The 11,734-nt window shown below is 46.0% G+C and overlaps 1 protein-coding gene across 1 annotated transcript in view; it reads left to right on the top strand.

The window, feature by feature from the left end:
• APOB (apolipoprotein B) overlaps positions 1–11,734 on the top strand; it is a 38,617-nt gene that overhangs the window by 475 nt on the left and 26,408 nt on the right. The window contains exons 2-12 of the mRNA XM_040496157.1: positions 160–198; positions 1,370–1,485; positions 2,690–2,835; positions 4,862–5,015; positions 5,853–6,008; positions 7,522–7,646; positions 8,294–8,379; positions 9,541–9,760; positions 10,560–10,787; positions 10,990–11,107; positions 11,215–11,361. Coding sequence (XP_040352091.1) covers positions 160–198; positions 1,370–1,485; positions 2,690–2,835; positions 4,862–5,015; positions 5,853–6,008; positions 7,522–7,646; positions 8,294–8,379; positions 9,541–9,760; positions 10,560–10,787; positions 10,990–11,107; positions 11,215–11,361 — 1,535 coding nt within the window. The remainder of the gene's footprint in view (positions 1–159; positions 199–1,369; positions 1,486–2,689; positions 2,836–4,861; positions 5,016–5,852; positions 6,009–7,521; positions 7,647–8,293; positions 8,380–9,540; positions 9,761–10,559; positions 10,788–10,989; positions 11,108–11,214; positions 11,362–11,734) is intronic.

The raw sequence follows: 11,734 nt of genomic DNA, 5'->3' as shown, positions 1-11,734 counted from the left end.
GGGGGGGGCGTGGAGAGCACGGGCTGGGGAGCGGGTTCTCCAGAAGCCGCTTCTCCTCTAAAAGCTGGAAGACCCCTGCGGTGCCCCTCCCGGTGAGACGCTGGGGCTTGTCATCGGAAGACGGGAGAGACCACCAATGTCTTTCTCCTTTTCTTACAGAAGACGAGGTGCTGGAAAACGTCAGCCCCGGCTGCCCAAGTAAGGCGCTTCCCCACTGGGCAGGGAAGGGCGCCCCCACCCCCCAGCCCACCCTGCTGCACGCCAGCTCACTAAAATGCTGGGATGCTGGGATGGATGTGCCCTGCTCTGAGCCCCAGGAAGCCAGTTCCTGGGGCCTCTGCCCACCTCCAAAGGAGCTCAATTCTCTTCTCCTTGCTGTTCTATTCTGTCCCAAAAACATGGCCTAGGGCATGGTGGGGAAGGAACTGTCACGCTGTGGGCCCGTGGACACTTTAAAGAGACATCACCATCTGTTTATCGGTGGCTAATCATTAATTCGAAACATATGAGGGTGAGGAAATGCTGACTTTAACCTTTGTGCAGAAGCCAGCCCCCCCAGTCCTTCATATTTACCTGACTTCTCGGGGTCAAAGGAGCTGGCCTTGCGGTGGTACTCAGTGTTTTCCTGAGAGCGGGAGGCTGGCCTCCGATGGGGCAGCACTGCCATCTTGTGTCCTTCTCGCGTCACTGCACCTGTGCTCATGCCCCAAATGTCCTTTTTCTCAAATTGTTAGGCAAATTTCCTCTCCAGCACAATGGAAACCTCCAGATATTCCTCCCTGAGATTTTCTTAAGACAGATACTCCTAAAACTTAATGAACTCTGCCTCATGGATTTGTGAGAACCAAAAAAGAGCCACAGAATTGTGGTATTTTCAAGCTGAAAAGGTATTAGAGGTATTTGCTGGTCTCTCTTGTAGACTCTCTGAGCCCCATTGTTTAATGCTCCCCTCCTTGCACCTCAGAGGATACATCCAAAATACCATCAAATGTAAACATTATCCTCAATGAAACACAGTGGGGAAGTTAAATCTGTAAAGGGAAAGTAAGTATAATGCAGTCAATTAAAAATAATTTCAGTCTAGGCGTACCTGGGTGGCTCAGTTGGTTGAGTCTATGACTCTTGATTCAGCTCAGGCCATGATCTCATGGTTCCTGAGTTCCTGCTTGGGATTCTCTCTCTCTCTCTGCCCCTGCCCCCCTCTTCTGTCTCTCTCTTGCTCTCAAAATAAATAAATAAACTTGAAAATAATAATTTTAGTTTAATTACCATTTTTTTATGATCTGGACCACTGCCCCTCTCTTCCCAGAGTTGACTATCCTTGGGGGAGTTATCTGCTATGTAGTTGACCTATTTCTCCCCATTTTAGAAGGAGCAACTCGATTCAAGCACCTCCGGAAGTATGTGTACAACTATGAGGCTGAGAGTTCCAGTGGTGTTCCTGGGGCCACTGATGCAAGAAGTACCACCAGGATCAACTGTAAGGTATGGAGGGAGAGGAGGAGCACCCAGAGGCACGGAGTCCACGGCTGAGCAAACCCAGCTTATGCTAGGACTGCTGTGACCTCAAAGTGCAGGGACTGGCCCTCAGTTTGAAAGTCAGCCGCTTTGCTGAGTTGTCTGCCACAGAAAATTTTGCCAACCAGATTTATTTTTCCATTCGTTTGCAAGATGCCATTGGAATACATATCTAGAATATCAGCATTGCAGGACGGTAGATTTAACATGATGAGAGAAGCCCAGTGGGTGAGCCAAGGGAGGTGGGCATCTCAGGAAAGCATTCTGGAGTGCAGTTTTGATACTCTAAGCCAAACAGTGTCTTTGCTAAAAGGAAAAAGAAAAAAAAAATTAAACATGCAGTTTGCTCTTGAATAAAATTTTATCTGTGGTCCAGATGACTGTATTCATGCCCATGTTGATATGGAATGGATCTAAGGGCCACTATTGGGATTTGTGTTGGGGAAGAAAAGTCAGGCTGAGACATTGACCTCTGCTTTCTAGGGCCCCGTAGTCTGTGCTGTCAACTAAGGTAGCCATTAGCCACATGTGGCTATTTAAATTGAGTAAAACTTAAAATTCAGTTTCTTAGTCACCCTAGCCACATTTCAAGTGCCCATGGCTAGCAGCTTTTATGTCAGACAGCACAAATATAGAACATTTCCATCATTGCAGAAAATTCTTTAACAGTGCTAGATGACAACTAGGGATCTCCATAAACGCCAGCTCTACGAGAAGCTCTGAAGAGGCCCTAATAGATAGATACAAACAATGGGGTCTGGGGCAGGGTGGGGGGGTGGGGGTTGGTGACATTAAGGAAACATTTGGTGTTGAAACCAATGATAGCCTGCTTCCTGCTTCCTGTTGGTCTTCCTCTTGCTCCCAGGCTTCATTCCCTCTAACCAGTCATGCCTCTTTAGAACCAATACAAAAATAAGTCCTCCTTTACATGCACAGGGGCAGACTTAAAAAACTTGGTACCTCAGAATGCAAAAAAGACCCAAAATCGGACTAAGTCTGTTGATTCATGGGGGACCCAGAAGGCATGTTAAAGATCCACGTGGCGTGGGGAGCAGGTATCACGGACCCCAGTGTATTTCCCGAAGTGTCCTGATTAAAGAGTAAGGCCTGGGCTGTGGAGGGGCTCACATTCTTGGTGGAGAGTCTTCAGGTGCTGCTACCCTCTTCCCAGGTTGAACTGGAGGTGCCCCAACTGTGTAGCTTCATCCTCAAGACGAGCCAGTGCGCGCTGAAGGAGGGATATGGCTTCAACGCTAGGGGGAAGCCGTTGCTGCACAAGACCAGCAACTCTGAGGAGTTTGCTGCTGCCATGTCCAAGTAAGGCACGGGCTTGTGTAAACTTCTGACTCTGGGAGTCGCTGCATGTATCGTGCATACACGTGTGTGTGTTGCATGTGTGTGTGTGTGTCCAGCGAGGGATGAATCTATGTGTTTATAGGAGGCATGTGTGTGAGAATAAATATTTTATGTATTCACCACGGATCAGGGAATTGCTGTTGTCACAAAAATCAGAAAGAGGAAGCATTATTTACCCTCCCCTAGTGAAGTTCCCCTAATTATCATTTAACTGTGTTTCTCAAATAATCTCATGCTTTAAAACTCCTTGAGACGATAAGGCTGAGATAGTTGATTTAAGTAAGCGAATTTTTGTTTAAAGAATTAAACGAGACAGGAACCTAGTGCTCTTCGTTGGGGAAGAGGGGGTCCAGCAGGATTTGTTGGTGTGGCTACTCATGGTGGTGCGGGGTCTGTTCGGCACGGAGACCAAGCCCAGCCTCCAGTCTAGAGCGTTCTGCTGGTGCACGCTGACCAGGCCACTCCTGGTGTTTACAGCTGGCGTGTCTTCTGACTGATCAATGTCTATGTGACACCAGTTGTTAAATATTTTGAACATCACCCCTGCCTCCAGTCCAAATCACAGCTGATGGTGTCCTAAGTGTGTGCAAATAAATACAAGCAGTGATAGATGTTCGTTGATCTGGTAACACCAGGAGCTCTCTGCCCATCTTCGGTTTGTTACACATTAGACATGAAAGCCAGTCCTTCCTCTGCAGAGTAAGCCTTGAGGCTTCTGACTCCCACCAATAGTTTTTCTAAGACCTAAATGTGTATGAGGGACAGGGATGCGGTGACAGGAGGGACTAGGAGTTACTTTTTGGTCCTTATCTTTCTCCGAACAAAAGGGACTCCTGCTCTTGATCACCACAAGGCTTTCCAAGCCCACACGGCTGTGTCTGAAACGGTCAGTGAGGATGTCGAGCTGTAGGAGATGTGCCTGGCCCCCTTCTCTTCCTGCTGACTTAACTAGAAAAGGTGTAGCCCTGAATCCCCAAAAGGGAGTCCCCAGAGGGAAGTCCCTAAGATCATAGTTGACATGGGCTTCAGACACGATCTGAGACCACATACGAGTGACTATCCAACAAACGTATGAGTAGAAGCTCAAATTCGCTAGTAGTCAGGAAGTGTAATTAAGGTAACAACAAGGTATTTATCACCTTATGCCCATAAGACTACAGAAATTTAAAACAGCTACAGCACTTGTTGCTGGCAGGCCTCCGAGGAAAAGTGTACATATGCATTGGTGTTAGAAATGAGAGCCGATAGTCAATAGCTATTATAATTAAAAATACTTATTGCCTTTGACACAGCAATTTCAAAACTCTGGGATTCTAGCCCGTGAAAAGAAAAGCAGTAGTATATGCATAAGGATGTTTATTTCAGTGTTGTTCGTGTGGGGGAAAAAAGATCCAGAAATAAAGTGAATGCCACTAAGTAGGAGAATGTCTGAATAAATTATATATAACCATAAAATGGGAATGCTCTATAGCTTTAAAAAAAAAAAATCTGTTAGAGCTTTACCAAACGAGTCAAAGGATTTCTATGGAGTATAATTAAGTGAGAAAAGCAAGAAAGAGAAAAATGTGGAAAACACAATGTCGTTTGTATAAAACAAGCAATGAAAAAAATCTTTATGTGCAAATGCTTCCACCCCCACACCTCTGTATGGGATTCCCTGCGTGTGGAGATAGAAATGAAATACCCAGTGGGTTGTTCCATGAAGAGCACGTCAGCAGAGACTGATGTGGGTGGCAAACAGATAACGGGATGTGTGAGTCAAGCGAAAACAGGTAAAGTAAAAGAATGCCAAAAATATACACATATCTCTATACTTTTTTGAAAAATGTGTGTATATGTGTAGGTACATTCGTAAAGAAAAGATGCAAAATGAAAAAAACGGTAAGTAAAAAAAAAAAAAAAGGAGGCTGCAAAGTGATCCAGCTTACGTCCAACAGGCTCACAGTGGAGAAAAGACACTTCCGTGACCACACTCTCTCTGGAACAGGTACGAACTCAGGCTGGCCATTCCTGAAGGGAAGCAAGTTTTACTTTACCCAGAGAAGGAGGAGCCTAAACATATCCTGAACATCAAAAGGGGCATCATTTCTGCCCTCCTGGTTCCTCCAGAGACAGAAGAGGATGAGCAAGTGTTGTTTCTGGTGAGAGCTCAGAGAGTGGATAATAGTGGCCCTTTGAACTCCTCTTCACATATTTCAGCCTGGTCCCACTGTGTACATAGAGTGGGTTATTCATGTGGCTCCATGGCTTGCTACACAGTACCCAAGGCTCCCCCTCTCTCCTGGGCTCACTGGTGGATCCTCGTGAACAGGCTGAGCAAGTTGGCTTCATTTGAAAGCAGTATTTGAGGAGTCCTGGCTTCCCTACTCTTCTGTTTGATTTTTTCCTATCCCCACCAGGTGTCACAAAGTAAAGCCTGTGTGTGTTTTCAACACAGAAAATAATTGAATCTGTTGCCAGCCTCTCTTAAGAATTTCAAGTTTCAATCTGAGAGACAATTCAATTTACTTGAGTCCCGGGAACATTTCTGAGCCCTTACTGAGTTCTAAGTTCTATGCTATACCACACTTGGAGAATACAGAGATGCATCCTGCAGAAGCCTTTCCTCAGGGAGTTCTCGTGGTCTGGGGAGAAAACCAAGATACATTAAATACAAGGCAGATTGGAATACATGCCGTAAATGAGCAATAGAGAAAATGCTCTGAGAGCACAGAATAAAAAGTCAGAGTTAGCTGGGTCCTGGGAGGCCAGGCTGGAGTGCATCAGAACCAGAACCACTCTTAACTGGCTTTCTTACTCTGCCTCTGGCCAGCCAGGCAGCAGCATTGCCCACACTCTGCCTAAGAGGAAGAAAGTCCCCTCCCTGTCCATATGGCTCCTGCCTTTTCTCCAAGGCTCCTTTCCTACCCCCTCTGAAGCACCTAAGGCTGCTTTCGCACATCCATCTGATAAACCTGTTGTCTCTTCTGCTCCCATAGGATACTGTGTATGGAAACTGTTCCAGTGACTTAACTGTTAAAACAAAGAAGGCAAATGTGGCAACAGGAATCTCCATCGAAAGAAACCTGGAGAAGTGTGATCGCTTCAAGCCCATTAGCACAGGAGTTAGCCCACTTGCTCTCATCAAAGGCATGGTAAGTTTCACACCCACATCGCTCCTTGCACTGAGCACAGTCCTCTTGGTTATTAAAATTCTGGAATGTTAGAGCAGGTACAAATCTCAGAGAAGATCCAACCCAGCCTCATCTTCATATAGATTTCAGCAGGAAACTGAGGACCCAACCAGGAAAGGACTGATAGAGGCCACATGGCCTGTTATTAATTAGGTCAAGACAAGAATCAGGTTCCTGACTGTCAGCCCAGAGCTCTGTCTTTCTTGCTGTTATTCTGTCACTGGCACCAAACCTTCTGCCATCGATGGAGAATAATGACTGTCCATCCATGAGAAGGTTCTAGGGCTTAATGTAGGGCAGCAAAGCCACTTGCCACTCTTTCCTGTAAGAGAACTGGATGTCCCCCCACCTCTAGGCATCTGACCTCTGAGGAAGCCCCAAGACCTGTGTTCTGCACTCCTCTCCCTCACTCCCATGGAGTGACATTACCAAGACCATTCTAGTGTCATTTCCTTTCATCCCATATACAACCCTGATCAATACCTGGCCCCTCTGCTTCTTGTCTAGGCCACCCCCTTAGTATTAACCTTCTCTGCTGTCACCTCAACAGGGCTCATGCAGCACCACATTACCAGAGCTTGCCCAATGCCTTGTAATATCTTGCGGGACGTGAATCACAGCCTATCTCAGTAAATTGGAAGGTCTTGAGCAATCACTGCCATGCTTGGCAGTGTTCCTGGTCATTGTCCTTGGAGCCAAAAATAGGGCATCTGATGACAACAAGGGCCACAATCAAAAGAGGCCAAGGCACTGGCTTATCTTGAGCACCTGCTGTATGCTCAGACTTACTCTAGGCAGCACTGAGGGTCAGAGACAGCGGCAGATGAACCATGGATTTTCCCCTCAGGGTACTTACAGTCTAATACAGGAACAAGATTCCTACACACGCCAATAAAGGACAATAAATGGCATACTTGATAAAGTTATACACTGAGCAGTACAGACAAGCAATCCTAACTCCAACCAGGAAGGAGAAGCAACTATTCAAACAGCTCACTGGGCAGAGCTGTTGGTAGATCCACTTAGAAGAAATGGTGGGCAAGCATCAATCAGTCTAGACCCAAAGATTCGTGGAGGATGTGGAGCATGAACCTGAAAGACACAAAGGATGTAAAAGTGCAAGAGAGCCTTAAGGACGGGCTTCTAGGCAAAGAAAACTTAAGAAGCAGTAGTTTGTCGAGTGTTAATGTGCAGGGGGTGAGTATGCATACAATACCAGGTTATATACACTTTGTACAGGATGAGAGGTCCATTGGGGTGGAATAAGAGTACAGCTTGACTCAGCTTGGTGTATGCCAAGTTGCTGCATCCTTTTGTCTCAATGTCAAGTACCAAGTTCCCTTCTTTCACTGAGTTTATCTAGTGGTGCAGAACTCCCATCTCCCATCTTCCTCGAAAGTAAATGTCCCTTGCAGAAGAATCAGGTTCAAGCTTCAGGAACTGATCAAAATGCTTTTCCCGATCCCATTCACAGATCGGCCCCTTGTCAACTCTGATTAGCAGCAACCAGTCCTGCCAGTACACTCTGGACCCCAAGAAGAAGCATGTGTCAGAAGCCATCTGTAAGGAGCAACACGTGTTCCTGCCTTTTTCCTACAAGTAGGTTACCTTCTGCACCCTGATTCATCACTTATGGAGTCGGTGTGAGATGAGTGCTTGTCGGGTGCCCTGTTGTAGGTGAGGCTATGCCTGGAGGAGGCTATGAGGAGCTACAGAGCACAGCCCATCCCTGTCGCCATTTTCAAGCAAACAGACAATTCAGCAGGAAAATCTTAGGCATGCAAAATAATTTGATATCAACAAAACGTATCTGAGACCCAGACTTTAAGAGTTAGAACAGTTTTATGGAGGATTTGAGATGGGGACCAGAGACTTGGATATACCAATCCATTTTGAAACCTGATCCATCAACTTGTATTTACTGAGTAATTGCTTTATTCTTGGCATTGTGCTGAGGGTAATACACAGGAATTTCAAGGCACAAATTAGTCCCTATACTCTGGGCACTCCAGACTGGTGACAGGTGTAAGGTACAGATGTCCTTCTGAAAGAAAGACAGCTAGCATGTCCAGGTGGAGGTAGGTGGTGTTCATTGGCAGGTGAGGGGATCAAAGAGGCTGAATTTAATGGTTTGAAAAATAGGCAGGATTTGGGTAGAAATAAGACGGGGGAAACACAACATGAAAAGAATAGTGCGCTCTGAGGAGCTGACCATCCATGACATGATGTACTTCCTTTGTTACCAGGAATAAGTATGGGATGATGGCACAGGTTACACAGACATTGAAACTTGAAGAAACACCTAAGATCAATAGCCGCTTCTTTGATGAAGGTAAGATTTTAGGTGCACGCAGTTGCCAGGGCTGGGAAGTCTGCCCAAGAAACACCATGTATCATGGCTTAGCTTCTTGCTGGGTCCTAGGAAGTGTCTGCTGACTAATGAGTCCAGTGGGCTTTGGTGTTCTGGCTCTGGCCCGCTCTAGTGAGCAAGCATGTTCCTTTCAGAATGTCAAGTGGTGATGGAACAAAAGAAAAGGAGAAGTGTCCCAAAGCTACCCAGATTTTCAGAAATAGGAAATTGGCCTCCTAAGTCTACCTTTGGTAGATCTGACAACTTTATACACCCAGTAATTAGGCCTGGAACCTGGATGAGGTAGGGAAGTGGGAGAGAGCATTTGGGGTCAGGGATCCGTCTTTAGAGTAGGAAGGAACCTTAGCGATCTCTAGTCCAACTCTAGCCCTGCATTTGTCTTGTATTTAAATCTGTCTTATGCATTCCCTCATTGTTCTCAATGAGGGAATGCATAACCTATGGTAGTAGCTATGTGGACTTTCATACCCACTCTACAGAGGGGAAAATGGCACATGGAGAGGTCTGTGATGTACTCAAGGTCTCTGAATGTTAGAAGTGATGCAAAATGAGCCCCCAGGTCTAGTCTAAGTCAGGACTCTTTCCATGGTACCACATTTCCCTTGTTATTCCCCCACATTTCCCACATTAACACATATGCTGGCATGGGTCAGAGCAGGGTGATGGAGGAGACACAGAGGGTCATAAGCTGATCCCTCTGGAAAAGATGGCAGGTGAGCACCAGTGGGTCTAGCCTCAGCCGTAGCACCTCCTCTGCTTCCTTCCAGTAAAGAGGTAATCTGATATCAAATTCAGACAAGCTGAGATTCAATTACGGCTCTGCCCCTTACACTCAGAGAGGTCTTAGGCAAGGTGAGTTGCTCATCTATGGATCTTAGTTTCCTTATCTTTAAATTGAAGAATAATAGCAACCCATATGGATAGTATGATGAGCAAATGCATTAAAGTAAAAGACATTGAAGTCAGATACCTAGCACAGAGACAGATACATAATAGGCATCGAGTACAGTATAGTTTTCTTTTCTTCTTTGCTGATACCTCCCTACTTTCTAGTTTCTAGTAGACAAGAGGTGGTTGAAATGTAGATAAGCAGGAATCCCTTTGACGCTTTCCTCCTCCCAGGTACCGAGGAGGTGGGTCTGGCCTTTGAGATCACCAAATCCACATCACCCCCAAAGCAGGCCGAGGCCATTGTGAAGACTCTCCAGGAACTGCAAACATTACACGTCTCTGACCAGAATGCCCAGAGAGCTAACCTCTTCAATAAACTGGTTACTGAGCTGAGAGGCCTCAACAACGAGGCAATCACATCCCTCTTGCCAAAGCTGATCCAGGTGTCCAGGTATTTCTTTAATGGTTGCAACCATATCTTTCGTATGACCTATGGTATCTGGCTGAACTTGCAAACGTTGGCCAAGCAGAAAACCTCAGGGGCCATTAAAATATCAATCCAGCTAATCAACTAGTCAATCAGTTAATGTTTGCTGGATAGAGAAATATCAGCTAACATGCTTAGACTTCCATGGGCTGCACGCACACACACACACACACACACACACACACACACACACACACTGCATTCAAGGCAGATATGCATTTGTGTATTAATATAGGAGGGAAATACTTTGCACATTTTGATGGATATCTACTAATCTAATCCCTCATTCTATGGTGAGCACCTTGGAAAGTTTGAGAGAAAAAGACACCTGTGCCCTCTGGAAGCCTAGGCTAGTGGAGAGAGAATTCAGGCAAACAAAGTAATACCGTGATTTCTCTATACTTCAAGGCACTGGCTCTAAGTGCTGGGAATGTCAGAGGAGGGACTGAGGACCAAAATGAGGCCATGCCAGTGTCTGCCTGGCATGTTCTGTGTTCTGAACGAAGGACGGGGATAACTGTCCTCCTCTGGTGATAAATCTGGGGTCCTTCTTCAGACTTTCCTCCATGGTGCTTCCCCAGGGGATAGTGCTTATAGGGAAGGCTTCCTGGTTCCTGGGATACAAGTTGGATTTCGGAAGATGGTCAGATTTGGAGAGTGAATACAGGAGATCAGGGCACTCCTGACAGAGGAGCATCATGAGCCAAGGATAATGGAGCTGCCTAAAGGTGATCTACATAATCCTCTGCTCTTTCTTTCTCAGCCCCGTCACCTTACAAGCTTTGATTCAGTGTGGACAGCCCCAGTGTTACACTCACATCCTCCAGTGGCTGAGAAGTGAGAAGGCCAACCCCCTTCTGACAGATGTTGTGACCTACCTGGTGGCCCTGATGCCAGAGCCCTCAGCCGAGAGGCTGCAGGAGATCTTCAGCACAGCAAAGGAGCAGCAGAGCCGGACCACTTTATATGCTCTGGGTCACGTGGTCAACAAGTGAGTTTCACACTGGCCCTCCTCGCAGGAGTTGAGGAAGACCCTACATCTCTGTACTAAGGTCATACCCTACCCTCCACTTCCAGACTCTTATGCGTACACTGTTTTTCCACTGACCGTTTTGAGAGTAAAGCCCCAAAATAAGAAAGTTTGTTAAGGTAAACCTAGCTATGCTTGCTGAGTCCTAACTCTTATTCCGTAGCTATCATGAGACAAGCCCTGTGGTGACCCAGGCCCTGCTGGACATTGCTGATTACCTGTTGGAACAGATTCGCGATGATTGCACTGGGAATGAAGATCACACCTACTTGATTCTGAGGGTACTTTTGGTCTTTTGTATAATATACATCATTTCAGAAGCATTTTCCTGGATACCCCCTACTTCTCTTTCTGCACCCTGATTCCCCCTCATTTCTTTTCAATGCAGGTCATTGGAAATACTGGCAGAACCATGGAAACAGTATCCCCAAGACTCACGTCTTCGATCCTGAAATGTATCCAAAGTTCAGAGCCATCACTGCTGATTCAGAAGGCTGCCATCCAGGCGCTGCGGAAAATGGAACTTAAAGATGAGGTTAAGTCCACAGAGGATGTCTAAACGTAAAAAGTTAATTCAGATTAACAAGGACTTGGAATGAGATTCTAAATCTCATCATTCAGCTTACTTTATTTTACTGCTTTCTAATTGCCAATTTCAGCAAGCCTATTGACCTGACTGTGGACAAGAGAGAAATATTGGACCATGCTGCTACTCTAGCACTCAGAATATGAGACTTTAGCTCCATGCTTCCCCCCTACCAGATCAACCGTCACTCATCTTAGGAAAACATGCCTGATTTCCCCAGTCTTCCCAAACTAGGATTGTCGACCTGGCCCTACTTTGGGTGGAAATGACTCCAGAGTTTTGGAAAATGCCTTATTTATTTACCCCACACTCTCACTACCCC

The sequence above is a fragment of the Herpailurus yagouaroundi genome, unplaced genomic scaffold (assembly GCF_014898765.1).
Source record: "Herpailurus yagouaroundi ecotype Mexico unplaced genomic scaffold, PumYag 188, whole genome shotgun sequence".
In the NCBI taxonomy this organism is placed as follows: domain Eukaryota; kingdom Metazoa; phylum Chordata; class Mammalia; order Carnivora; family Felidae; genus Herpailurus; species Herpailurus yagouaroundi.
This window is presented reverse-complemented; position numbering and strand designations above follow the sequence as displayed.